This window comes from Notechis scutatus, chromosome 11 (genome assembly GCF_049901735.1).
Source record: "Notechis scutatus isolate UNSWTSFEM ecotype Mainland chromosome 11, rNotScu1.2, whole genome shotgun sequence".
In the NCBI taxonomy this organism is placed as follows: domain Eukaryota; kingdom Metazoa; phylum Chordata; class Lepidosauria; order Squamata; family Elapidae; genus Notechis; species Notechis scutatus.
This window is the reverse complement of record NC_142019.1, coordinates 17,977,216-18,004,910: the sequence shown is the minus strand read 5'-3', so window position 1 is coordinate 18,004,910 and position 27,695 is coordinate 17,977,216. Positions and strand designations below refer to the sequence as shown.

Genomic DNA, 27,695 nt, shown 5'->3' with positions numbered 1-27,695 from the left:
GAGTTGAGGTCCACACAGCTTAACGTTGAAAAACACAGACCTTGCTGATAGCTGATTAATAGTGATCCTCTTCCATCTAAAACAGGTGAAGAAGATGAGAACAATAGACACAGCCCGGCCACCGAAGAACCAATTTTCCTTCCCGAAACACAGAATTCCCCAAAAGAATCTGGTTCTCCCTCTTTAAGTCCTGCCCTGACCGAGGAGCAACAGCAGAGAATCGAAAGGAACCGACAAAGAGCCCTTGAAAGAAGACAGGCAAAAAACCAGCTCAGTCAATCTCCAAACGATGGTGAGGTCTAAGTGTCAACCGTGAAAGACCGAGGCAGTTGGGGGACACTAGAATTCTCAGATTCCTGCTCAAAAGTCACAGTTTTAAATCGTTTAAACCAGGGGTCCCCAAACCTGGCCACATTATGACTTGTGGACTCCAACTCCCAGAATTCCCAGAGAGGTTTCCATCCCTCAAATGCTGCTTTCCTGAAGGACGAAGAGTCTTGTTTTAAATAATATTTTTCATATTATTATTAAATAATAATAATTTAAATGAGTGGAATTTTGATGACAGTGGCTGGAGGGAATTTTCATATTTGTGTTGCTGGAATTACCGATTCAGGCTGTGGTTGAAAGTCGATGCCTCTTGATTAATTTGGTCTTTGAAAAAAGGGCAGCCAATCGATCTCCATTTAATGGTAACATTTGGGAGTAACTACAGTAGTGGAAAAAAGGCAAGCCTCTTAATCCACGTTGTTGGGAGACCAAGATTCATGCCAGTCAGTTGTAGGGTGTGTTTAAATCAGGGATGGGCAGCTGTGGCCCCTTGATGGCCTGTGGACTTCAGCTCCCAGAATTCCCAAGCCAACCTTGATGTGGTTTATTAAGGCAGCGTCCCTTTTTTTCCCCTGAAAAAATCTGATATAGTTTACAATGGTGTTTTTAGTTTAGTTTTTGGACCCCTGGCAAAAATGCAGGAGGGCTGCCACAAACGGTGCCTGGGCTGTAAACTGGTGTTCGCCCAATACAACCATCCCAGCTGTTGGCTGCATGGCTCCAATAATTATTTTCAATGTGGCTGTAGAGGAATATTACTAAATACATACATAAGTTAATTAACTATATATTGAAAGTTTTTTTTTCCTCCTGTCAAATTGTGTCCAATTTTCAGAGACTGTACAGTTTCCTTGGCAAAGCTTTTCAGAAGCGCTTTGCCATTGCCTCCTTCCTAGGGCGGAGGGAGAGTGACTGGCCTAAAGTCACCCAAATGGCTTTATGCCTAAAGTGAGACTAGATCCCCTGGTTTCTAATCCAGTACCTTCTCCACTACCCCAAATGGGTCATCTTGAAATTTTACTTGGGCTTTAATCCCCTGTATTTTGGGCCCCAAACTTCTTTCTTTCCGAGTCCTTCCACTGTGGACTTCTAGCCACCTAAATGGTTGTGCACCTTTGGTGCAAGTATTTGGGGTGAAGCTGGGAACAAAGAAACAGCTCAAGGTTTCTTAGGCTTTGTGCTATTTAAACAGCGCAAGATTCTGATTTGAGAATTCTGGCAGAGCCTGATTCTATTGGACTTGGTTATAGTCCTCCATGGAAATCTTCTAATAATCCGTATGCACGTTCAGATTTTTTTAAAAAAACAAGTATTTTCTGCAAGTTGATACTTTAGTGATAATTATTTCCCATTCTCAACTAAAGAGATTATTTTCACTTCATAAAACTCAGGAAGCAATTGACCAGCTGGAAAACTCTGCCATGGCAATTATGTCAGAGGGGAAAAAGCTGATGCACAAATCGTGATTTTAAAGCCAACTTTTTGTTTCCTTTAGATTTGCCTACCAGTGAAGAATACGGCCCCATTACAGCTCAGGAGAAGGATGAGGTCTGCGTAGACAAAGTTGTTGGCGCCCCTTTTCAACCTACGGAGGACATGCAAAGTAGTACAGATCAAGTGTCTTTTTAATTGTGTGGAATAGGAGTAGCATAGTTTTGTTTTTACGGCAACTTTAGATGTCGAGGCTGGTTAATTTGGCAGCTGCTATAATTTCCAGTGTTTTCTGTTATGCCAACGTTTTAAAGAAGTGTTTTCATTTCAGTGAAAGAACATTTTAAGCTTTAAACATTTGTACAGCAAATTTTAATGAAAACTATACATAAAAGTCAAATGATGCTATATTTCTACACTTTAAATCTTTTATAACTTTCCCATTGTGAAATATTTGTAATTGCCCATATTTTATACTGGAAATGAAAATAATAAATCTTGTAAACTAGAACGAATATATAACCTGAAAAAAAATCTATTAATGTTGTAATTGCTGGTTAAAAGCTATGATTGTCTTCTAGAAATTGATGTCCAGATATTCTGGATTTAAAGGCACGAACGAAAGGATATGCAGAGTGAACTAAAATCATGAAAGACTACTATCATGTCACCCCTAATTCTTCTTCATGTATTTGTCTCCTGGCCTTTGATCACCTTAGTTGCTCTTCTCTGAACTTTTTCCAAAGTCTCAACATCTTTTTTTGTAGTATGGTGACCAAAATGGATTGCAGTGTTGTTCCATTTCATGCAGGTTACAACTAATACTTAGGCCTTTTTTCCTCTCCTGTTGAGTCATGTCCAATTCTCAGAAACTGCTTGGAAAAGTCCCTACGGTTTCCTTGATGAGGATTTCCAGAAATGATGCACTATTGCCTCCTTCTTAGGTCTGAGAAAAAGGGACTGGCTCAAGATTACTCAGCTAGGAGGACTAAAACTCAGCAGTCTCCCGGTTTCTAGCCCGATACCTTAATGTCTGTCTGGTTCCAACTTATACCTAGAGACTGGATTTAAAATATCCCACATATCTGATGTGGGGAAAGAAAGTACACCTTTGGGTCAGACTCGAGTCCTGATGGAACATGTCTCTGCTTTTTTCTTGGAGGGAAACTCAAAATGTGCTTATATACCTCTCTAGGATTTCAGAGTGTTTTGCTTCCTGATGTAAGTTTCAAACTACAGATTTCCTGGAGGTCTCCAGTCAGGTAAGAAATAACCCCACCTGTATTTGTGTTCCTAGCCTAGACAGGTTTACTACCCATCATACAAAAACAGAACGAGGAATATCTTTTTATTTTTCCAAACCACTTTTGTAAAAGCACTGTACAATGTGGACACTCACTTCTGGAACCAGTCAAGTTTGACAGACACTGTCAGTTAAACTTTCCATCCCCCCCCCTTTTTTTTCCCTTGGCTGCTAAATGCAGAGTTCAAACAAGGTCATGAAATCTTTGGTCCTTCCACTGAAAGTGATGCTTGCCAGCTTTGATCGTTGTTGGGGAAGGAGAAGACATTTTTATTGCTTCCACAAATTCATATGAATTAAATCTTGGCAATTCCTGGACCTTTTCTGAGACATAAAAGCTCGCTTCACGTATTATGCCAAGCTTGTGTGAACTCACTTGAGTGCTTGGGCTACAGGGGAAAGTCAGGCGTGTGAATGATAAGAGTTCTACCCTCAACTAAGGAGCACATGGTATTATGAACAGCAGCTAAGACACTGAGGTTCAGATCAGTCACCAGCATTTTAGTGTGTTTAGACTAGAGAATACAACCTATGAGGTTAGTACATGGTCCACTGCAGATCCAGAACATTGGGTTAACCATTCGTAATTTGTATTGTGCAAATCCAGGTGTTTTTGTGCTTTTAATAAAGAAATTAGGATTCCTACAAAGAGGCCTTGCAAACCCAAGTTTCAACATAAGAAAATAGCATATCTGAGCATCAAAAATTGCTTGGCTCTGCTTCCTGTAGACTTCAAAAACTCTTCAAACACTAAGCAATTCTCTGTTTACAAACAAAGTTATTTTTTTTAAAAAAAGACTGAACTAAATTTGTTCTTACAGCTACATCTGACTATTTCCTGACATTTATATACCGTATATCCAAGTATCTGCATGTCAAACAACTAAAAAAGATTAAATAACGGTACTGTATCTCAGTGTTTCTTAACACAAGCAGCAACTTTTAAGTTGCATAGACTTGATTCCCAAAATTCCTAAGCCAGCATGCCGGCTAGGGAATACTGGGAGTTGGCATCCATGATCTTAAAAGTTGCCGAAGTTGAGAAACACTATACTACCCATTAAAATAATTTAAAGCAGCTCACTTAATGTAGATCTCTACACAGTCAAAATTACCAAGCAGGAGTATTTTAAAGAATTAAGACGCTACATCATCACTTAACTCCCTGAGGTGCTCAAGAACTATTTACACTTCTCGGTATTTCATTTGTAAAAGACAAAGCATATCTTCCGTGAGCAATAATGCAATCTTAAAAATAGAATTTCCATATTTTTTTTAGATAAACAACACTGTAATAATAAATTTACAACTTTAAAAGAAAGATAAGCTGAGAAAAGAGATTTTGGGCACAGAAGCCGTGTGACATGAGGTGTCATGCGCCATGGTCTGCCGATACATCCAAGAGAGACAAATCCTTGATTTCTTCTAGCAGGTGATACAAACTCCACTTGCACTGGGTCTGCCGATACTCTTCATCAAATCCTTCCTTTACCTGGTTTGCTTTGGCCAGATTCTGTGCCAGTTGCGTTTCCTCTGCTGTCTTGGTGACTTCCCTTACCAAGTCCGTTCTAGACATCTGGGGCCTCTGAGATGGTTCCGTTTCCGACGTCTCGTACGGCTTGCAGCTGGTGATCTGAAGCTGGATCCTGTCTGCGTGGCAGCGAGATGCCTGTACAGAGATTTTCACCTGGGTAGAAAAAACAACTCTGAGTATCAGTCCCTTTTGTCAGACCTCCTTCAATAAAAAGCGACCCTTGGCTCCCGTTTAGCTGAGAAAGGTCTAGTTTTATCCGAAATCAAGCTTATCGTAGTCATGAAAAGCCAGAACTGAAAATTGCACGCTAAAATCCCTTAGTTCAACACTGCCCACCTCCCCAATAGCTGCCTCCCATTACTCACCCACCCCCGGGCAACCAATGAGGTTGAAGCAAGAGGTTTTCATAACGGACAATACAGGCACCGTTTGAGATACAGCTGGTATGCCGGATAACCTTGAAGCAGCATCTCAAGGAGATAACAGAGCTTACTTTCAGTTTCCCCCAAGCTTCCCCATTACATTTTCCCCCGCTCCCCACCATTCCTTGTAGCCTTGTCACCAAATAGTAGTGAAGCACAACCGAGCATAACAGCTGACACTTGCTCGTTTCCATAAACAGATGGTGCCTGTTGTAAAAGCAGCGCCCCCCTCAAGCTTTTGAGCAACAAGGACCAGTGGAGGGAGGTTTTCCCACAGACCAGGAAGGGGGCGTGGTTTCGCTTTGCTTGCGTGGCCCAGTTCCTGATGGACCGTGGACCGATGCTGCAGCATGGGGGGTTGGGGACCCTGTCATCAAGAGGCATCACTTACGGTCACATGATCGAAGAGATTCAAAGTCACAGGCTTTCCAACGGCGGGAGTGGCGGTAATTTTGCTGGGGAAGCGCTGCAGAGAACCAGGTTGCCATTCACAGCTCCCGTCGGTTGGACAGGAGATGACCAGCCCATCCTTGCTCCTCAGGTAAGCAGCCCCTTTAATACCATACCTGTAAGAGAAAGGGCTCGCTTGACAATGAAGATGCCTTTATCCCTTTATATTTACCAGCCAGGAAGCCCATGGGTCAAATACAAGTCACTGGGAAAGCAAGGGGGTCAAACTCAAAGCCTGGTGGACAGATCTGGATTGCGGGGCTGCTCTGGAAGCAGGAAAGGACCGGCCCTTGGTGCCTCTACCAGTGAAAACGGAGCTCAGGAAGGCTGCCTGCCACCCTCCCGAGCTCCGTTTTCGCTGGCAGAGGGTTGCAGAGGAGGACGTCGCAGCCGACAATGGAGCTCAGGAGCCTCTTTTTGCTGGCAGAAGCACCGCGGGTTACCACAGGACAGGGACATCAAGCTGGCCCTCCCTCTGAGGTCAAACACAACCCTGATGTGGCCCTCAATGAAATCGAGTTTGACACCCCTGAGTTAAAGGAACCAAAGGAAAGTCTAGATTGGCTGTTGAAGAAAAGAGCACTCTGGATTGGCACCCTGAAGGTCATGTCCCAGATAACCTTATTCGGGGGAGGAAAATGCACTCTGTATCAGAGACTGAGTGTCCTGGCCCAAACCTGGTCCCAAGGAAGCAAACACGAGACCAAGGTACCAGCACAACCTTTTAATGTTTTTTTTACGAATCCCGTTCCTTCATGGTTAAAAGGCTGCTTCAAACCAAGGGTGGGATTCTACCGGTTCGCACCTATTCGCTAGAACCGGTTGTTAACCTTCTAAGCAGTTTGGAGAACCGGTTGTTAGAAGAAATTACTGGCCTAATCCTGTAAGGAAGGCAGGAAGGGAACATTCTGGTGTTGCTTACAGAAACTGCCGCTCCGTTAACCCTTATTACATTCTTGGCAGGACTGGACTTTCTGTCTCTGGAACTTCTCTGAAGTTTTTTTCCCCCTCCTTTGCTGGTACTTTGCTTGTGTGGAGTGACCATTCAAAGTTACAATGGCACTGAAAAAAAGTGACTTACGACCATATTTCACACTTACGACTGTTGCAGCATCCCCACAGTCATGATACCATCGTCTCTTGAGACTGAAGGATGCCAATTTGGGACAACCATGACCTGGATCATTGAGAATCTTCACAGCCATGAGTACTAAAAATAGCTTTATTGTTAAGGTTATAGTAACAGAATCTTGAAGTCTGAAAGTCCTTCTCCCTTACTTTTACCTTCCAGAGAACCGGGGTGGGGTGGGTGTGTGTGGCTGTCCCTTCTGAGACACTTCCCACATCTCTTTTCCTTCCGTGGGCTGAGATGCCTTTTGCATGATGTTGTCTCGGCCAGGAGTCAGCAACCCATGCCTCTGGAGCCGCAGGTGGCTCCTTCATCCCTCTGCTGTGTCTCCCTGTTGCTCAAAATATGCGTCACTTATGTTGTGAGACACCCACTGGCCAGCGATTTATTGAGCTTTTCGACACCCAGTAGACCAACCATGGATAAATCCAAGAAAAGTTTCAGAAGAAAACGGAACTTTTAATTCAACTACATGTGGCTGCTCAGGAAACAGTCAGGCCTGGGAAGGGTTTTTATCGCTCCCGATGTTTTCTGTGGGAAATTGGTCCAAATGACTCTGAGTGTTTGAGGTTGCCAATCCCTGGTCTAGGCTACACTTCTTCCTCCTCCTGTCTCCCCAGGTCATTCTCACTTGCCGTTATATGGATTGAGGTCTAAACCACAGCATCTGTGTGGCAGGGACCCTCCTCAGAAGACCGTTAACAGCCCCACTGCCTGCAAAACTTTGCTAGCTGACCCTGGGATCTGTGCAGAACCTCTTCCCAAGTCTCTGAGCTTCGCTGTCTCTCATCTGTTGACTCTTACCTTGACAAAAGTGTTTTCCTGCAATGGATTCAGAACAACGTCTTCCTTGAAATTCTGCCCTTGCTTTCCAGTGCCTTGCCACGCCCACGGCCTTTCCTCACCCTCTTTCCAAGATGCCTCCTCACCTTGGCACGAAGACGAGCACCCCGTTGGTTCGGATTGAATAGATCACGCCGTCCGCTGAGCGCTGCTCCTCCCTTGCAGGACTCTTGTCACTGAAGAACATGCACTGGAAGAGCCCCGTGGACTGTTTCTGAACATGCTGGGCCGCCTTTCCGAAGAAAGCAATTCCAATTAGCCACAGAAGTTGCTCTCAAGACCATTTAGAGCAGGGGGGGGGGGTCCCCAACCTTGGCAACTTTTAAGACCTGTGGACTTCAACTCCCAGAATTCCACAAGCCTTAAAGGTGTCAAGGTTGGAGATCCCTGATTTAGAGTCACGGTCTCAGATAGCGTCAAATCCGGTACCTCTAATGCTGCCTGTCCCTTTCTTTGGCTCCTGTCCCTTTGGCAGCAGTATCTGAACTGCTGGTCTGTTCTGTTCCAACAAGCAACTCAGTACCCTTGAAACAGAAAATTCACTGTGGCTATTTAAAATGGAAAATCAGGATTAGAGAGCCAGTTTGGTGTTCCGGTTAAAGCAGCAGGCTAGAATGTCAGCCTTCAAGATTTTCTTCCTCTGCTTTGCATCTTTCGGCTGTCATAAGTAACGGGGGAGAGGAGGGGGGAAAGGTATGGGAAGTGAGCTGGAGGTGTTGCAAACTACTACTGTATAAACTGAGGAGGCGGGAGAGTACATTCTTGCTTAGGTTTCTATTTCTTGCTTAGCTTTCTCTTCTCTGCGCAGCTGCAAACCTTTATCGAAGTATGCCAAGGTCAACAGACAGAAGCCTCATCACCACCTGAAGATGTCCACATGATGACATGCACAACTTTTAATTGGAAGAACCATTTGAACTATTGGGGGTGGGAACGTTGCCATCACTTTGTGTCTGTGATTTACGCACCTATTTCCCCAGATTCAGAATTCTTTTGTTGCTACCACTTGACTTCCAGTAAAAGATATATTTTCTCGAATCGAAAGAGTCTAAGTATTTCTTTCTTGGATTTTGAATGGAGCACCAGCTGACATAGAAACTGGGAAGAGGAGGGGGGGACAGCCAGGGAGGACGAAGAGGGAATCAGTAATGCTGCGGTCACTGGCACACAGGAAACGGGACAGACGGGAAGTCCTTCCTGGCTGAAACAGTCACACGGTTAAGTCATGTGGTTTAGTTTAGTTGACTTCATTGCCATTGCACCTCATAAAATGAAATTAAATGTCATCTTCAGTGTACATTATACACAAACTAAAAATAAAACACAAACACACACCCTTCATATTCTATGCAATTGAATTGAAAACCCCTGATACTGCATTAATATTGCACTATGCAGTAGAATTCAATAGAGTTACTGCCCTGGGATGGAAGCTGTTTTTCAGCCTATTTGTCCTTGTTTTCATGATCCTGTACTGTCAGAATATAGTCATTAACTGGCAGAGACATGGTTAATGAAGTAAGCATGGCAACAGACCAGCCAAGGGGAGCTCACAGCCTGGGTGTGGTTTGGCTCTGTGTGCTTTGCTGAGAACTGAAAGTGAAACTAGTCTTGCTTGCTTGCTGAAACTGATATCTGCACTGAGCTGCTGCTGCTGCTTGTGTTTTTGCTTATATTACGTTGACAGAATCTACAAATAGTATTGTAAATTTTACTCATTATTATGTTTATAAAGAAGTTAAGGATCCTGCTTAATCAGTCATCTGTGTGTTTTCTGGACTTGGAATTTATGCTGCAAACTCTAATGTACTGTCTGCCAGATGGTAATAGTTCAAAAAAAGGGTGCCCAGGATGAGATGGATCTTTAAGAATGTTTTGAACTATATATAAAGCTCTTCCAAAGAGGGGAGAGGGCAACCAATGATCCTCTAGGCAATGATGTTAAACCCTCTGGAGTGCTTTCCTATCTGCCACTGTGCAATTGGCAAACCCTACAGAGGTGCAGTAAGTTAAGATACTCTCTGTGGTGCAGCGGTAGAAGGTCACCAGCAGTTTTCCATCCAGTTGTTGTTTTCTGACACGTCTCAGGTAGTATAATCTCTGCTGGGCCCTTTTGACCAGGGCTGCAATGTGAGCATCCCAGGTCAGGTCCTCTTTCATGGTAACACCCAGAAACTTAAAACTGGCCACTTGCTCCACTTGTTTGTTTTGATACTCATTGTTTTTAGTCCTTGTTGGACCGCAAATCAAGTATCGAGGTGCCATTTTAGACAGAATACTGTCATTCATGGAACATCTCCAGAATTGCTACAGTGAAAAGGTTTTCAAGCCTCAAGCACGCTTCTCTCTGTCTCGGGTTAAAGCATGGATAACAGAAAATTGGTCTGTAGCCTTACCCGGTTCCTGTTGTTGATATGTCTGCATAGTTCTTCAAGTTCTTTATTGCCGAGCAAGCCGTCTCTTGCACCAACTCCGTCTTCTTCTCTTGAGGTGGCTGCTAACAAGAGTCTGTGGACAATGATATCTGCGTACCTCCTAATGGGCGACGTGAAGTGGGTGTATTTATCTAGAGCAAGACCTAAGGTAGAAAGGACACTAATAAGCCCAAAGTCCACAAGACCAGGTGCAGAAATAAGAAACAGACACGTCGCCCACATTACAGCAAATACCGTAATGGAAGAAGTCTTCCTCGGGACACGATCCAGTTGAAAAATAGACCGCGTTGGACATGGCTTGGGTGACCATAGACCTCAACAGCTGGTTTACCAGGGGGTCAGAAGAGTCCACCGCTCTGTCCAGAGAGTCAGCTAATGCCTTGTTAGACCTGTCAAAAAAATAAAATAAAGTTACTTCTCTTAATTGCTCAATGCCATTTGTGGACTTGTGGACTTCAACTCCCAGAATTCCTGAGCCAGCTATACATGGCTGGCTCAGGAATTCTGGGACTTAAAGTCCAAAGGTCGTAAAGGGGCCATAGTTGTTGAGCCCTGCCCAATAAGAGTTTTGAAGCTGATAACTATAATAAAGCCAGCAGTGTGCGACGGCAGACCAAAAAAACCCCATGCAGTCCTAACTTGCATTAACAGAGGCAGAGGTGATATTCAGCCGGTTCGGACCGGTTCTGGTGTACCAGTAGTGGAAATTTTGACTAGTTCAGAGAATCAGCAAAGGCCACCTCTGGCTGGCCCCACCCACCCGCACCCACCCTGACATCTCCTATATTCCCTTGGTTTTTTTTAACTCAGCTGATGTGCGCCTCAGCTGAGCTAAAAAACAGCACAGCTCACCAGCGTTGATACAAAGGCCCTGCGTGCTTTGAGCTCTGCGTGCGCATGAAGTGTGCGTTAGGTGCGCGTGTACAGCTCACCAGTGTTGATATAGAAGGCATTCTTTCAGTCCTGTGCACATGCACGCTCCTTGAACCCCTAGGAAAAAAATTTGGAAACCCACCACTGAACAGAAGGATACAATCAAGATCAAGGGAGGAGCTAATTCCGCTCTATAAAGCCTTAGTAAGGCCACACCTAGAGTATTGCGTCCAATTTTAGTCACCGCACTATAAAAAAAATGTTGACACTCTAGAAAAAGTGCAGAGAAGAGCAACCAGGATTGATTTCAACCATGCCCCATTTTTGTGAGCACAGACACTGCGGGCTGGTCCTTTGCTATTTCCAGGCCGGCCCTGCGGGCTGCATTTAAGCAGCCTGCGGGCCAGATACGGCCCACGGGCCTTGAGTTGGACACCCCTGGCCTAGGCATATTTGAACATAGCTCCTATTTTCTGGGGTTCCATTCATCTAGTTGAAATGTTAATTTATACCGCTCGTCCACGTACAATATGCCGTACCCTAAACAAACAATAAATCCACTTACCGCGTGTCAATCGAAAAGCCTTTTGCCCCGGCACATTCTCGGACCTCGGAAAAAAATTCCTGCCGGGGTGGCGGGTGCTGACGAAGCAGCGCCTGATGCGGGAACACCTCCCAAATCTTCTTGGCCACCCAATGGTTTGCCAGGATCATGCACTCGGCTATCGTCTCGTGGACTTCCAGCGGCTGGCGGGGGATCAGGTCGTCGATGTTCTTCTTGTCGTCCAGCTGAACCCTGATTTCCACCCCTTCCAGCTCCAGGGCCCCGTAGCTGCTCCGCCTGGCTCGGAGGTGGCGGGCAACGTCAGTTAGCTTCCTGATGGCCCACATCAGCTCGTCTAACTTCTGTCTCCGGGAATTTTCCTCCATGCCTTTGAGCTCCAGGATTTCCGCTGCAGCAGTCAGGTCTTCGTCTAGCAAAGCCTGGGCGGCCTCGTAGAAGAGTTTGTAAGAAGAGCGAATGATGGTTCTCTTGTACTGGACTCTCTTTATTTCGTAAGAGGCCTTGTCCAGTTCCCAGATAACGCTCAGGGCATACCTGAAAACAAATATTCAAATCATCCCCGATGAAGGTACTTACAAGCAGTGTGTCAGGGCTCCAAGTAATACACCCATAGCGCCGGTCGCAAGGAGCTGATAAGGCTTAAAACTCACCTGTCCACGTTCCCAAGGAGAGAGCATAAATTGGCACTCAAGACGGCGGGCAACATATCGTAACGACGGTCAGCTAAGTAGTAAGTAGTAGCCCTGAGAAATCGGGAGTAAAAGTACTCAGTGGTTGTTTTTTTTCTGTCACCATACTTTTTGAAGCTTAAAAACAACTAGATACCAAAAACAACTAGATACCAACAACTTGTAACACCATGATTATATTTTAAGCTTTCGAGTCAGTCTTGACTCCTGGCAACTGCCTGGCCAGTTTCAGGCAGCTTGTTTGGTAACATATTTGGATGTATTCAGGCTTGTAATTACCGAATATAAAGTAAGTACCTCGATCCCCGTGCTTCGTTACGAAACGATGTGATCGGGCTTAGTTTTTGGGAAGGAAAATAAGAGAGGCTTCTGCCTACCAGCATCCATCGGTATTCATCTGGCTAGCGTCCTGTCAGGGTGTGTGAGAGTTGAGGGCTGTTTGGAAACTGAAACAGTATTTGCTGTGTGAGCAAGAAGGAGACAGCAAGGAGCCTGGGCGTGGCTTAGCTCAACTGTTCTGTGCTAGAGCTGCTTGGTGCTCTGAAACTGAAACTGAAACTCCTCTCCTTTGCTTGTGTTTTGCATTTGGAAGAGATTTCTTTTCAGGTGGGGCAGGGCAGTTGAACTCCTTAGCATCAGAGCCTGTTAATAATAATAATAATGTAGGAAATACTAATAGCTCTAATGGTCGTTTCGAAAAACCCTTTGTTAGGGAGCGCCTAGAAGCCAAGAGGAACATAGGTGCCAAAATTTCAAGTTTGTAGGCTTGACAAGATTTGGGAGATTTTGTGATGTTGCCTGAGTGGCATTTCACCTTTTACATATATATAGATTTTATTTAGATCAGAGGTGTAGGTTTCACGTAGCATTTGGATTAATGATAAAATGTTGACCTTTGTTGAGGCCTGGGGTTGTGGCTAAGGCCTCGGGCCCGATACCAGGAGGCTCTAGATCAGGGGTGTCCAACCTTGGCCACTTTAAGACTTGGGGACTTCAACTCCCAGAATTCCTCAGCCAGCTTTTCTGGCTGAGGAATTCTGGGAGTTGAAGTCCCCAAGTCTTAAAGTGGCCAAGGTTGGACACCCCTGCTCTAAATCCTACCCTTTTCTGAGGTGGAAAAGCCGCCGAGTGGCTTTGGGCCATTCACTCTCTTTCAGCCCTAGGAAGCAGCCGATGTCAAACCGTTCCCAAAATCTTGCCAAGAAAACTGCAAGAGCCTGTCAGGAGACAAGAGTGACTCCAAGGCACACCCACACACAATCTTTGTTGACATGGGATGCCTCGGTTTAGCTCAGAATAATTGTGCTTAAGCAGAAACAATTCACCAAGGAAGTTTTAACAGGGAAGAAAAACAAAAAATAGATTTAATGTGGGGCTCATGTTTTATAGGAAGACGTAACGCAGCTTGTTGATTCTTTCAGCAACTGTGGTAAATAAACCACAGTTTATGGCTCAGCCTCAGCCCATTTTACAGTCCTAACCAAACTGTGAATTATTCAAGCCACAGTTAAGGAAACTATGACTTAATGTGACCTTAGAAACCAATAAGATCAGGAGTAGCACAAAAGGCGAAAAATAATTTCGTCAAATCACACAGGCAGTCCTTGAACGTACAGCCATTTGTTTAGTGACCATTCCAAGTTACGACGTCAGTGGGGAACAAAAAGGTGGCATGACCATTTTTCACATTTACGACCGTGGCAGCCTCCCCCTAGTCACCTGATCAGAATTCAGAGCTCAATATTCTTGGTACACAGATAGTCCTTGACTTACAACCACAATTGAACCCAAAGTTTCCGTTGCTAAACGAGACAGTTAAGTGAGTTCTGCCCCATTTTTTGCCACCGTTGTTAAGTGAATCACTGCAGTTAAATTAGTAACATGGTTGTTAAGTCAATCTGGCTTCCCCCCATTGGCTTTGCTTGTCAGAAGGTCATAAAAGGGGATCCCATGACCCAGGGAACACTGCAACCGTCATAAATACGAGCCAGTTGCCAAGTGTCTGAATTTTGAACATGTGATCATGAGGATGCTGTAGGTCGTAAGTGTGGAAAGCGGCCATAAGGTCCTTTTTTGTCAGTGCCACTGTGACTTCGAATGGCCACTAGATGAATTGTTGTAGACTGAGGACTAGCTGTAGTTCCTTCACTTCCTCTTGCCGTTAAGCAGGAAAAGGCCTACCTTGCTTTGGCCTCCATATCGGTGTAAGAATTGGCTGCCACAAAATGAGTTACGTCAGCAATGTGGACGGCCAGTTCCAGGTGGCCGTCGGGGAGGAGCCTGATGGAGAGGGCATCATCCACATCTTCGCAGCCTTTGGGGTCGATGCTGAAGACCAAATGGGTCTCTCTCAGATCGAGGCGCTTCTGCTGCTCCTCTGGACTTACTTGCCACGGCTTCTCCGGGATGAGCGCGGGCATCTCACACATCTGCGTGCATCAAGAGTGAGGCAATGAGAACGCCGCGTCATAAACTGAGCACTGGTATCATCTAGTTCAGTGTCATGCCCTTGTGAGAGTCGGACTCTGAGGGAGAGGAGGAACAGCCGACAGAGAGTGGGAGTGTGGCTCCGGAGGTTGTGGAGGAGGCTGGGCAGTCAGAGGAAGACCCAGGACCATCCCCCCTCCATCCTAGGGCACGCAGGGAGGAGAGGGTAAGGGAGAGACGTGAATGGCATGGTCTATGGGAGAGGAAAGGGCCCTGATTCCCTTCATGGGCTGCAGCTGTGACAACTGGTTAAAAGGATGGACATGCGTATGGGCCAGTGCTGGAAACAAAGCGTGAAAATATCTAGTCTGTTGTTCCTGTCTCAGTTTGGCGTCCTTCCCAGTGTGTGTTCTGATATCTGTGGACGTCTTCAAGCCCTTATCTTGCCTGGTTCCCTTAATTGTTTCAGTGCGGTTTGTGTTGTTTTTACTCTTTATAATTCATAGGCATTTTTAGTTTAAACGGCATTTCCTCCTTCTTGTAACTGCTTGTGGGGGAGTTTTTTGTCTCCAGTCAAGGATATTTGGAGCTTTTGAAGCAAAGTGAAGGAATAAAAGGGGCTTCGCCTGTTTTTGTGAGTGTGTTTAGAATATATACTATACATACACGTACTATAGGCAGAGGCCAAACAAGCAGCAATTACAGCAGGGAAGAACACACAGCAAGACAGAGATGCCCTAATAGGGCCTCTTCTTATTGTACAAGTTCTTAAAGGTATAATAGCTTGTGTACAGCCCCTAATATTTGTTAATTTAAGAACTGGAAAAACTTACCTGTGCCTCGGAGAAAGGACTAACCGAAACAGTATTCTCCACTAGAATTGTTTGTATTTCTCCCTCGAGGTCGCCTATCCGGCCCACGACCCGCACAAAATGTCCGTTGGGGTACAGCGAGGTTGGTTCCCAAGAGTCTATACGCACGACAACCCGGAAGTCCTGACATGAAACCACACCAGAGGTGGTCAGAAGAGCAGAAAAATATGTCTGCACCCACCCACCCTGGACTCTGAGGGAACTCTTGAACGCCAAACACAACCGCTCACCTGCAACGCCTCGGCCTGCTGAGTGCTTATTCGGATTTTAGGGATCCTGTAATCCCAGGGAGTCACAAGAACCTTCTGGGCGTTTTTGGTGTGCGGCTGATTCTCTTCCCTGGATGGGAAAGTGACCACGTACTCGCGCCAGTTCTTCTGCAGGATGCCCACCACTTTGCCTGGGACGGGAAACCGATGCCAATTATTAGACTGACAGAGTTGGAAGGGGTCTTGTAGGTCATCTAGTCCACCCTCCCACCCAAGTGGGAGACCCGACACCGTTTCTGACAGAGGGCAGTCCAGTCTCTTCTTGAAAGCCTCCAGGGATGAAGCTCCCACAACCTCTGAAGGTAACGTCTGTGCCATAAGTGGATTTTTCTCATTGTCAGGAAATTCCTCCTTATTTCCAGGTTGAATCTCTCCATTATTTCATCCATTATTCCTTGTCTGGCTTTCAGGTGCTTTGGAGAATAGCTCATCTCTGGGGCAGCCCCTCAAAATTGGAAGGCTGCTCTCCTGTCTCCCCTGGTCCTTCTCTTCACTAGACTAGCCAGGCCCGGGTCCTGCAACTATTTATCGCATGTTTTACCCTCCAGTCCCCTAATCATCCTGGTTGCTCTTCTCTGCACTTTTTCTAGTCACAACATTTTTTTTATAGCGTAGTGACCAAAACTGGATGCAGTACTCTAGGTGTGGTCTTACTAAGGCTTTATAGAGTGGTATTAGTACCTCCCTTGATCTTGATTGTATCCCTTTGTGAATGCAATTTAGGATTGTGTTGGCTTTTTTGGCTGCCGCTGCACACTTCTGGCTCCTATTTAACTGCTGGTCCACCAAGATCCCTCTCACAGTTCCTGCTATTGAGCCTGGTTTCACCCAGTCTATATGTGTCCTTTTGGTTTTTCTTGTCTAAGGGTAGGACTTTACTTTTCTCTACACTGAATTTCAATTTGTTAGATAGGGCCCAGTTAACCTTGATAAGAGAACAGAAGTATAACCGGGTCTGGCCGCCTGATCTCAACAGCTCTTCTTCTTGGCCACGTACCAGTGGGCATGGGTTCACCATAAACCTCCCCAGCGGTCTTCTCTTCCCCCTCAGTCTCTCCGAGGGCAGCCGTCCGTTCTTTCCACTCCTTCTGGGGCAATAATTCCACCGCCACCACATCACCATGGATTGCCCTATTTCGGGCTTTCGTGCCGTAAATAAGAACATCTGTCTTGAGATCTGAGTACCAAGGAGAAAAAATAGGGATCAAGAGATCTTAGTATCTCTGGCATTAGAGAGGAGAAAAAACAAACAAAAAACCAGGAGATTTTCCATCTGCTTCAGCTTGTTCATTAAGGATATTCATGGATAAGAGATGATCCATTAAATGATGAATTAAATTAAATTAAATTAAAAAGTGGAACAATACTTGTTCCATATGCAAAAAAGCCTTGTTTTAACATAATAAATGTTAAGATATGATACACTTGGCTTGTTGTTGTTTTTAAAAAAGCTACCCAACATTTCAGGATATTATGTTGAGGTATTGCAATTTAAGAGCTGACCAGATGTAGCTGATGCAATATAAAGCTGATGCAATTGAAGAGGAGTCAGCATTAGTATTGCCCTTTTAAGATGAACAACGAGTCCACAGAAGTTTATATAAGGCAGCCATTAGAGGTCACGTTTCTCTCGCCTTGTGTCCTGTATCCATTGCAGAGTTCTCGGTGTAGAGTTCAGAAGAAAGACTGCTTATAAGGTATTTGCCTACCACGCATATTTCTGTATATAACTGTTGTCTATAATCCATTGTTAAATGTCTAAGCCCCTGTGTGCTGTGTTTTGCCCTGGGCTTGTCCAATAATAGTAGTCGCACTGCAAATGCTCTGACTATATTATCTTACTAATTTTTATCCCAATCCAATCCATGCCTGTTCCAAGTATCCCCAACAGCTCTGGGGAACCCATTCCCAAAATGACCCCCAGGTTCAACTGAACCCACCATAGTATCTGCAACAAAACAGAGGAGCAAAGGTCAGAAAAAAGTAGAGGCAGCATTGTCAGAAGCAGATTCCACCCATTAAACCAGCCCCCCCTTTTTTTTCCAGGCAGCCTAGTTAGGCCATGAACTGAGGTGTAAATTAAAACGAATTAAATTAAATTAATTAAATCGCCTCAAGGGTACATTGCATAGGAAGGCAAAAACTGACTTGGCATGAGAGCCAAATGGAATATGCTGGATTTGTCCTCACCTTTTTCTTTGTTGCTAGTGCCTTGAAGTCGCATGAATGCCTCTACTTGGGCTCTGTGCTTATTCACATTCAAGACCCCCTACAAAAATTAACAATAAAATGACAGAATATCAGATTGGAACTTGGAAGGGACCTTGGAGGTTTTCTAGTCCAACCCGCTGTTCATGGCAAGAGATCTTATACAGGGGTGGGATTCAATTTTTTTAACAGCCGGTTCTGTGGGTGTGGCTTAGGTGGTGGGCGTGGCTTGGTGGTCACGTGACTGGGTGGTCATGTTATTAGTTGGGCGTGGCCAACTCAACATCACTCACATCGAGGCACACATCTCCTCACCTGGCCTCTTGTGACTGTGGGGATGCTGCATCAGTTGTAAGTGTGAAAAATGGTCCTAAGTCACTTTTTTCAGTGCCAGTGTAACTTTGAATGGTCACTCCACACAAGCAAAGTACCAGCAAAGGAGGGGAAAAAACTCCAGAGAAGTTCCTGAGACAGGAAGTCTAGTCCTGCCAAGAATGTAATAAGGGTCAATGGAGAGGCAGTTTCTGTAAGCAACACCAGAATGTTTCCTTCCTGCCTTCCTGACAGGATTAGCCCAGTAATTTCTTCTAACAACCGGTTCTCCAAACTGCTTAGAAGGTTAACAACCGGTTCTAGCGAATAGGTGTGAACCGGTAGAATCCCACCCCTGGATAGTATTATGGTACCATTAGTACTGTTTTACAAAACCTAAGTAAGTTGTTAAAAATTTGAATCCCACCCCTGGTACTATCCCTCTATTAATGTAGCCTAGGATTGCATTGGTTTTGTTTGTTTTTTTAATTGCGGAGCTGTTTCAGAATCGTGCACGGATAAACCTTGATTTATTTCAGTTCCCTGATTATATACCGTAAATGGAGTGTTGTTTTTTCCCCTCAATTATATTGGTAAGAGAAGCTTTATGGTATCAGAGTATCAGGAAGTCAGAGAAAATCCTCAGTCGAGGTCTAAGAGAAGCGAAGAACTGAACCATGAAGGGCTTTGGAAATACTTAGTATAAGGTTGCTTCAGGATTCAAATACTAAAGAGAGCCGTCCACAGGATGGAAATGACTGGCAGCCCCTATTTATTTTTGTTTGTGCTGGATATTCTGTTTCGATTTGGGGGCTGACATTCTTTTAAGTCTAAGTGCTGCCTGGAGGAATGCTGAGAATTTTTACGAGCCAAACAGTTTAAGTATCCCAAAATGCCAAAATGTATTCATGCACGAGATAAATAAGTATTTTAAAAATAAAGTCATGTGCAGCAAAGTCAAGTTGGTCCTGAATCAGGAAGGATGAGAAACCCCAGGAGGTGTGTGTGTGTGTGTGTGTGATTCTGCACTCAAGTCTTTTTTAATACAGGTAAGTAAAGGTTCCCCTCATACATACATGCTAGTCGTTTCCGGCTCATCCCAATTACAAAGCTTTCTGCGCGTGCATTGGAAGCGTCACCTGGATGTAGAGTCCTGATTTGATTCCAGCTTCCAGGATCTCTACAGGGAGATGCTCGGGGTATTCCTTCCCACTGTTTTCATGGCTTTCGCTTTCCCGTTCACGTTGCGACTGGAGTATGGAATCCAAAAGCTCGTGGGCGGCTTTTAAATCGGGCCAGAAGTTGTCCAAGTAATTCTGTGTGTACGGATGAAGAAGAAGAAGAAGAAGAAGAAGAAGAAGAAGAAGAAGAAGAAGAAGAAGAAGAAGAAGAAGAAGAAATTGGAGACCAAACTGTCTGCCTTGTCTACCGATTTTACTTCATTAATTGTACCATTGATGTCGGCTGGGCAAGGTAGGCCAGACAAGAAATATACCCACAAGAAGCACTTCTACTGCGTAGTAAGGTTACTTCAACAGAATCTTGCAAGTCTCAATGTACGTGTCTCCTCCCTGCATCTTTACATCCAAGAAACTAGGCAGGGTGTAAGAACTGGCCTCTACTGTCTTCTAATCCTAACCCTTCTGCTTCTTTTACAAACACACCTCAGCCAGGTGTTGGCAGGGGCAGCCATCAGCACTTGGAATCCAGATCCTAAAGTAACCCCAAAATAGTTAAGCGACCAATTTTGTAAGCTGACCCACAAAAGAACAGCACGAAAGTGTTTACCTTGAACGAGATCACAAAGACACCTTCCGTTTCGCTTCCAAACAGCTGTACCGCCTCTTCGTCCTCTGTAACCATGACGACGGGCATCTGGCCTGAGAAGTGATTATAGTACCACACGGAGGCATTGTAAATGCTCCTAGGAGAATCAGCGTTCACATTTATCTTTAGGATGTCATGTTACACCTTCCCGTTTCGCTCTGATCCCGCAGTTCGTACGACTTCATGTCTGCCATTTGAAAACATGCCACAACTATCTAAGTCGGAGGTCTCCAAACCTGGCAACTTTAAGACTGGTAGACTTCAACTTTTCAGTGTTAAAGTTGACAAGTTTGGAGACCTCTGATCTAAGTCTATGCAGTCCTTCATGTTCTGACCTAGGTTTCCAAGACCGTAATTACGCACACGCTTATCTTAAAAACAAGGCTTGTTTTTATTGCAACACTGGAAATTATTTTCATTCCCAGCCAGTAATGAATCTCAAACAGTCCCTCGAGATAAGCACCCACCTTTCTTTCCTGTTAAGAGCTGCCAATAACAGAAGTGTCAAATGAACTAGAAAGAAAACCATTAACCTGCCAGCAGAACTTGTCAGAATGGAGAATCCAACGTTTCTACCAAAAAAATTAAGAGCTAATCTTTTGCCACATCCACATAGGGCAAGACTGAGTCGTGAACTAGGGAAAGTGACAGTTGACAAGGGGCGTGGTAAAAGATTAAGGATTCAGTCTCCGGGCAGAAAGGCACGTGTCAACCCATTCGTGGATTCTCCAATCGACGTGCTGGAGAAAGAAAACCAACCTAAGAGCTTCAAGAATGAGTCTGAACCGAACAAACGACTTTGCTTCCTGCAAAGGTTTCTCTACCTTTGCCTGTCCTTTATACCTTATGGGAGGGGCAATGACCTCCAAGCCTTACTCCCGAGTCACCCCTTTTGTCTCAGCTGCTCTTGCCTTCTAGCAGCTCTGCGCATACGTGCACTGGGAACAGGCTCCCCTGGTTCCTCTTCCTCGCTGCTGCCTGACTCTGGAGGCTCTGGAATCAGCACCCCACTCCCAGATGGTCCTGGCTCCATCTCTGCATCGGATGCAGGATCCTCGTCCGAGTCCTCCCCAGACTCCCGGACTGGTCCTCGTTCTTCCCCACTGTCTGATTCTGCTGCCGTCTGCACAGGCTGCCGGCAAACCACAACACTTCAAGCGTTCACTGATCAACACTAACGGGGAACTCTTTCCACATTACTTTACTGAAATACTTTATTGATTAGGCCTTATCGGAGTATACTTTATCAGAATAAAAAATAGGGAACAGACCATATGTGAAAAATAGAGTATAAAACACATAAATGGAGGAAAATGCACATCTTATTTCGGTGTCACCCCAATCACATCCAGGTAGGCAGTTCTCAGTTGTGCTGCTTTGTTAAAATGCTTTTGCCCCAGTACAGGTAATCCTCAACTTACAACAGTTCATTTGAGGGGGGGGGGGGGGGGGGGGGGGGGGGGGGGGGGGGGGGGGGGGTGGGGGGGGTTGGGGGGGGGGGGGGGGGGGGGGGGGGGGGGGGGGGTGGGGGGGGGGGGGGGGGGGGGGGGGGGGGGGGGGGGGGGGGGGGGGGGGGGGGGGGGGGGGGGGGGGGGGTTTGGGGGGGGGGGGGGGGGGGGGGGGGGGGGGGGGGAGGGGGGGGGGGGGGGGGGGGTGGTGTGGGGGGGGGGGGGGGTTTGTTGGGGGGGGGGGGGGGGGGGGGGGGGGGGGGGGGGGAGGGTGGTGTTTTGGTTTTTTTTTGTTGTGTGGTTGGTGGGGGGGGGGGGGGGGGGGGGGGGGGGGGTGTTTTGAGGGGGGGGGGGGGGGGGGGGGGGGGGGGGGGGGGGGGGGGGGGGGGGGGGTGTGGGGGGGGGGGGGTGGGGGGGGTTTGGGGGTTTGTTCTTGCCTCCCTTCAAGGTTGGCTCAACTTTCCATCCTTCTTAGGTTAGTAATAAAATGAGGACCCAGATTGTTGGGGGACAATAGACTCTGTAAACAGCTTAGAGGGGGCTGTAAAAGCACTGAGAAGCAGTATATAATTCTAACTGCTATTGCCCTTTTCTCTCTCTCTCTCTCTCTCTCTCTCTCCCTCTCCCCCTCTCTCCCTTCCTTCCTTCCTTCCTTCCTTCCTTCCTTCCTTCCTTCCTTCCTTCCTTGTGTGCAATGGTTAGAATGCAGTATTGCAGGCTTACTCTGCCCACAGCCTAGAGTTCAATCCTGACCGGCTCAAGCTTGACTCAATCTTTCATCCTTCTTAGGTCAGTAATAAAATGAGGACCTAGATTGTTGGGGGACAATAGACTCTGTCAACCGCTTAGAGAGGGCTATAAAAGGACTGGGAAACGGTGTAGAAGTCTAAGGGCTAGTGCTATTGCTACCCCCAGGCCAGGCCAGGCCTGATGAGGACCATGAAGGCGTCACCGCTGACCCAAAGTTGCACCGTTCAGGGCCGCGTTGTGTGAATCACGTACCTGGTCTGCCATTTCTCCAGTGATTCTCCCCGCTCTCGTGGCAAATAAGAAAGCATCTGGAATTCATTAAAAAACACAATGCAGTCGTGACGGGGATCCCTCACTAAATTCCGCAGTTTATTGTGCTGCCTGTAGAAGAAGCAGAAGATAAAAAGACGCGGTCTGAGGCAGCACAACTTTATTATTTAAGACTCGAAACAGACATCCCTCATATTGAGACTTCCTGTTCAAATATATATGGACCTTCAGATAATATGTTATATGTTAAACTACACTAAGAACAGCAGAGGCAGAGGGGTGGGTTTCTTCTTCTTCTAGAAACAACGTAGTTTCTTGCAATTATTGAACAGCTATATCAAAGGAATTGTGTAATGTGACAAGGGGGCTGGAATGTGTTTTCTTCTGTGCTCTGTTATATATTTTGACTTTCATCTTACGGCAGTGATTTATCGGAAGGCATCAACCACTTCAGTGAGGAGCAGGTGGCTGGCCAGGGGTTGCCCTACGGGCGTTTCCACCGGCTGCCCCTCCTACCCCTGCCTGGGCACCCCCTACCTGGCCTGCTTTGCCTGACAATGAGAATGCCAGGACCCCCTTCGGCCTGCCAGTCTGTTCAGTTGATGGGAGGGCTGCTCCTGCTCCCCCCACCTCCCGAGGCTGCAGACCCACCCAAGATTAAGAGCCTCGTTCATCCACCTAACTCTAGAAAAGGTGCAGAGAAGAGCAAGCAGGATGATGAGGGGACTGGAGGCTAAAACATATGAAGAATGGTTGCAGGAACTGGGCTTGGCTGGTCTAGGGAAGAGAAGGACCAAGGGAGACAGGATAGCAGTCTTCCAATATTTGAGGGGCTGCCTCAGAGAGGAGGAAGGGGTCAAGCTATTTTCCAAAGCACCCGAAGGCCAGACAAGGAAGAATGGATGGAAACTGCTCCAGGAGAGATTCAACCTGGAAATAAGGAGAAACTTTCTGTCAGTGAGAACAATCAACAAGTGGAACAGAAGTTGTGGGAGCTTCATCACTGGAAGCTTTCAAGAAGAGACTGGACTGCCCTCTGTCAGAAATGGTGTAGGGTCTCCTGCTTGGAAGCGGGGTTGAACTAGGTGACCTACAAGGTCCCTTCCAACTCTGTTAATCTTAATGAATTTATTTTTGCAACACCACTGAAACCTCATAAAAAGGCAACGTAAGATGTATATCTAAATAAAAGAGCATCGCATCCCAACTTTAAGTATTCAAACTATGCGTAAGAATTGATGTGATTGAAGTGTGAGTGAAAAATAATTCATTTACGGCCGCTGAAACATGCCATCGCGCCCATGACTTCCAAGTTTAGTGGGGAATATTTGACCCCATTTGTCAGACTGCAGGAAGGGCACGTGGGGAGGCAAATGGCAAATTCTGTGTCAGGAATGAAAACGATTAAGACGTATTATATAGGCATAACATGGAATCGTTTTCACAATCCAGAGAGTGTCCAACAGTTTAACAAAAAACAGTGGCAGAAAGATTTTAAACATTTTTATTAACTTGCTGTACTATGACTTTTGATTAAAATCCTGCATTACCTCTGAAATATATTCATAGATAATGATGCTATAATTAATGTCGGCTAGAAAAAACAACCCTGATTAACCTTTTATGTCTCAAGGGTATTTAGAGCACAGAGGTATTCATATAATCGCCAAGGCATATTATTAACCTTTGCAATCGATTAAAAGAAGAAGAAACCACAGTATACTTTTTACAGTTTCATTCTGTATATCTTGGCCTTTCCAATGCCACTTGAAATCTGAAATAAATCTGCTCACTAAATTCTGAAGGAATGTGAGATTTTAAGCATGTTTATTAATTTGCAAGGCAGATTAAATACAGAACGGCCTGCAAATCTTCATTTTTTTTTTCATTTTATTAACGGTATATTATGGATTGATTGATGCATGCATGTTTTTCTTCATTATCAGGGGAACAACCTGTATCACACTGTGATGCAAATGAACGGAAGTACTTTAGCTAGGTGAAAACTGAAATGACGGAAGGAAGACGTTGGATTTATATCCTGCCTTCCCTTCAGAAGCTCAAGGAAACACTCACTCATAGAAACCCCTCCTGCATCATCACCCCCACCCATTTCCACCCCACAATAACCACCTGGTGAGGTAGGTTGGGCTGAGGAACAGCACCTGGCCCCAAGTCAACCCAATCAATTTCTGTGGCTGACGGCAAAGTTGAACTTGGATTTCTCTAGCCAAGATTCCAACACTTTCACTTGGCTCTTGGTGAAAAAGTAGAGTGGAAACAATCTAGAACAGGGGTGTCCAACCTTGGCCACTTTAAGACTTGTGGACTTCAACTCCCAGAATTCCTCAGCCAGCAAAGCTGGCTGAGGAATTCTGGGAGTTGAAGTCCACAAGTCTTAAAGTGGCCAAGGTTGGACACCCCTGATCTAGAACATAGGATAATAGGGTTGGAAGGAACCTTGGAGGTTTTCTACTCCAACCCCTGCTGAAGCAGGAGATCCTACACCCGTGATGGCGAACCCATGGCACGCATGGCATGCAGAGCCATCTCTCTGGGCACGCCAGATGTCCCCGTTGCTCTTCTGGGTGGCGCCGGCCAGCTAGTCTTCGCACACGAACTGGACGCTCAGCTCTCCTGGTGCTCCTGTTTTGGCACTTGGCGCCGAAAAGATTTTCCAACACCGTCCTATACCCTTCCAGACAAATGGCTGTCCAAAAACCCTCCAACGATGGGAGAACTCACAACTTCCAGAGGCAAGCCATTCAGATTCACAGAGTTGGAAGGGACCTTGTAGGTCATCTAGTCCACCACCCCCGCCCAAGCGGGAGACCCTACACCATTTCTACACCAGAAGGCATTCCAATCTCTTCTTGAAAGCCTCCAATGATGAAACAGCCACAACTTCTGAAGGCAAGTTCTGTTCCACTGGCTGATTGTCCTCACTGTGAGAAAATTTATCCTTATTTTCAGGTTGATTCTTCTTTTAACGATCATTCACATCACACGATCTTGAAACTCTGCCTCTGTTGATGCAACTGAGGAGTGCGTTGGCCTGTGAACTATTCAGAAGTGGTATTCATCAGGTTGTGACTGGTTCTGGAGAACCGATAGCGGAAATTTTGAGTAGTTCGGAGAACCGGCAAATACCACCCCTGACTGGCCCTGCCAACCCCATCTATTCTCTGCCTTTCGAGTCCCAGCTGATCGGCTGGGTCTTCTTTTGTTGCCCTGCACAGGAGAAGGGAGCTGGAAAGCAGGTTAGTGGGGTGGAGAGGGAAGGGGGATTTTGCAGTATCCTTCCCCTGCCACGCCCACAGAACCGGTAGTAAAAAATTTTGAATCCCATCCCTGGAACTAACCCTGCCGGGGAGGACCAGATACCTGCGGCCTTTTTGCTGCTGCATCGCTTGACATGCGGTCTGCATGAAAACCAGGCCCTTCAGCTCAGGGAATTCCAGAATCTCCAGGTAATCTTGAAGCACCTTCCAGTCAGGCACAACATAGTGGGTGACATCATCGGAGAGCAATTTCCCATCTGAAGCAGAAAAACAACAACAAAATTCTGTGATATGTGTACGTAAATGCCTACGTATTTACAATTTGTGCGATGGAAGTTTTGACCAAGCTAAGACTGACAACCATTCCTGCTTTATCTCCCTTTAGTTTAGTTTACTTTAGTGTCATTGCACCTCGTACAACGAAATTAAATGCCATCTTCAGTGTACATTATGACTATGGAAATAAACACAAACACACATCCTTCGTATTCCATGCAATTGAACTGAAAACCCCTGATATTGCATCCATATTGCACTATACAGTAGGGTTCAAAAGAGCGACTGCCCTGGGATAGAAGCTGTTTTTCAGCCTATTTGTCCTTGTTTTTATTGTCCTGTACCGTCTGCCAGGTGGTAATAGTTCAAAAAAAAGGGGGTTCCCAGGATGAGATGGATCTTTGAGAACGTTTTGAACTTTCTTGAAGCAGCGGGAGCTATGAAGCTCTTCCAAAGAGGGGAGAGGGCAACCCATGATCCTCTGGGCAATGACGTTAACCCTCCGGAGCAGGGGTCTCCAACCTTGGCAACTTTCAGACTGGTGGACTTCAACTCCCAGAGTTCCTCAGCCAGCTTTGCTTTTTTGCTTTGTTGGCTGAGGAACTCTGGGAGTTGAAGTCCACCAGTCTGAAAGTTGCCAAGGTTGGAGACCCCTGCTCTGGAGTGCTTTCCTATCTGCCCCGGTGCAATTGGCAAACCAATTGGTGCAGTAAGTGAAGATACTCTCTGTTTATTTCTATTTGCACCTAGTAATAATCTTCGGGAACCGTCCCCATTTTTATTTACAAAATTCATTGTATTCTTTCAAACCCTTACTGAAAAAAAAGGGGAGAAGCCTTATTTTTCACCCTTTTTTTCCCTTCAAAGTACTAAACTTTTTTTTTTCTTTTCTGTTTAAATCAGAACTTTCTAATATGTCTTTTTCTTTGACTTCTTAACAAGCTTTAAACTTCAATATTACGTTTAGACCCCTCCCTCCATTGGACACTGAGCTTCTTCCGTGCTCTTCAGCACCAGCAGTGATTTTGCGCCACCACACGCCTCTTTCCAACCCAACACGTGTTCACACATTCACATGTTCTCCACGTGAAGCTAATATTTTGAGATCACACAGGAAACCCGCCCCGTGGCTCCACCCCTCCTGGGCTCCTCCCCCTCTCCCAAGCATTCAGAAGCCCCGCCCACCCCGGGAAGGCCGCGAACGGCATTCACACGACGACCTAATTCCCCGAGCCGCCGCCCCGCCCACTCCAAGCTCCGCCCCCCGCTCTCAACGCACCGCGGGGACAGCCCAACCGGCAGAGGGCGCTGCCGCAAGGCACGTCCGGACGCAGGTAGTGCTCGCGCACGACCCGCACGGAGCGGCCTTGCAGGCTCCGCAGCAGCAGCACCTTCTCGGTCCGCAACATCTCCGCTATAGAAAGCGAGGCCCCGTCGCCGTCCCGCCTCCCGTTGCCGGGCAGCCCTCCTTCCCGCCTCTCTGATTGGCCGTCGCCGGGGAGGGGGGGGGTCGGGCCAAACAGAAAAGGCCGCGCGCGGAGGGACGGGGCCGCGCGGGAAGGGCGTTGCCACTTCCGGTGCATTTTCCCGCCAACGTCTGAGGTAAAAGCTGGACGTTATCGCCGTCGGCTTCTCAGCGAGTGTCGCGCCCTAAGCAGGCCGCGCGCGTTGTGCGGGTTCTTTATTGTTTCGGAGCCGCGAGGTGCTCCGTCCTTCCGCTTCTGCCCGCCACTGCGACACCCCTGTGAGGT

The 27,695-nt window shown here is 46.2% G+C and overlaps 2 protein-coding genes across 12 annotated transcripts in view; one reads left to right on the top strand and one right to left on the bottom strand.

Annotated features, from left to right (window-relative positions):
- Positions 1 to 8,476, top strand: part of TIPIN (TIMELESS interacting protein) — a 19,005-nt gene extending 10,529 nt beyond the window's left edge. For 8 of the 9 annotated variants that reach the window (XM_087972964.1, XM_087972959.1, XM_026673120.2 and 5 more), the window contains exons 7-9: positions 86 to 292; positions 1,826 to 5,561; positions 8,251 to 8,476. In XM_087972964.1, the coding sequence (XP_087829090.1) occupies positions 86 to 292; positions 1,826 to 1,959 (341 nt within the window). In that variant the 3' untranslated portion in view covers positions 1,960 to 5,561; positions 8,251 to 8,476. Of the gene's footprint in view, positions 1 to 85; positions 293 to 1,825; positions 5,562 to 8,231 lie in introns of all 9 variants that reach the window. The other variant, XM_087972958.1, reaches the window with a different exon arrangement.
- Positions 2,111 to 27,695, bottom strand: DIS3L (DIS3 like exosome 3'-5' exoribonuclease). 3 transcript variants are annotated; one of them, XM_087972932.1, is made up of 17 exons: positions 27,224 to 27,695; positions 25,772 to 25,925; positions 22,370 to 22,498; positions 19,881 to 20,016; positions 19,232 to 19,408; positions 17,763 to 17,841; positions 16,570 to 16,749; positions 15,534 to 15,703; positions 15,265 to 15,426; positions 14,186 to 14,433; positions 11,966 to 12,058; positions 11,316 to 11,849; positions 10,112 to 10,266; positions 9,839 to 10,020; positions 7,529 to 7,674; positions 5,412 to 5,586; positions 2,111 to 4,751 (listed from the first exon to the last, which is right to left on the bottom strand). In XM_087972932.1, the coding sequence occupies exons 1-17, from the start codon at positions 27,525 to 27,527 to the stop codon at positions 4,437 to 4,439; spliced, it is 3,339 nt and encodes a 1,112-aa protein (XP_087829058.1). In that variant the 5' UTR covers positions 27,528 to 27,695; the 3' UTR covers positions 2,111 to 4,436. The 3 variants fall into 3 exon arrangements, with proteins under 3 accessions (XP_087829058.1, XP_087829059.1, XP_087829060.1); XM_087972933.1 differs by lacking the exon at positions 11,966 to 12,058 and having other exon boundaries at positions 3,545 to 4,751; XM_087972934.1 differs by lacking the exons at positions 2,111 to 4,751; positions 7,529 to 7,674 and having other exon boundaries at positions 5,463 to 5,586.

Coding starts and splice junctions, on each gene's coding strand:
- DIS3L (XM_087972932.1), bottom strand. CDS start 27,527: ATGCACCGGAAGTGGCAACGCCCTTCCCGCGCGGCCCCGTCCCTCCGC. Junction 25,926..27,223: donor CCGGTTGGGCTGTCCCCGCG/GTGCGTTGAGAG, acceptor TTTCTGCTTCAG/ATGGGAAATTGCTCTCCGAT. Junction 10,267..11,315: donor GGCTTTTCGATTGACACGCG/GTAAGTGGATTT, acceptor TTTTTTTGACAG/GTCTAACAAGGCATTAGCTG.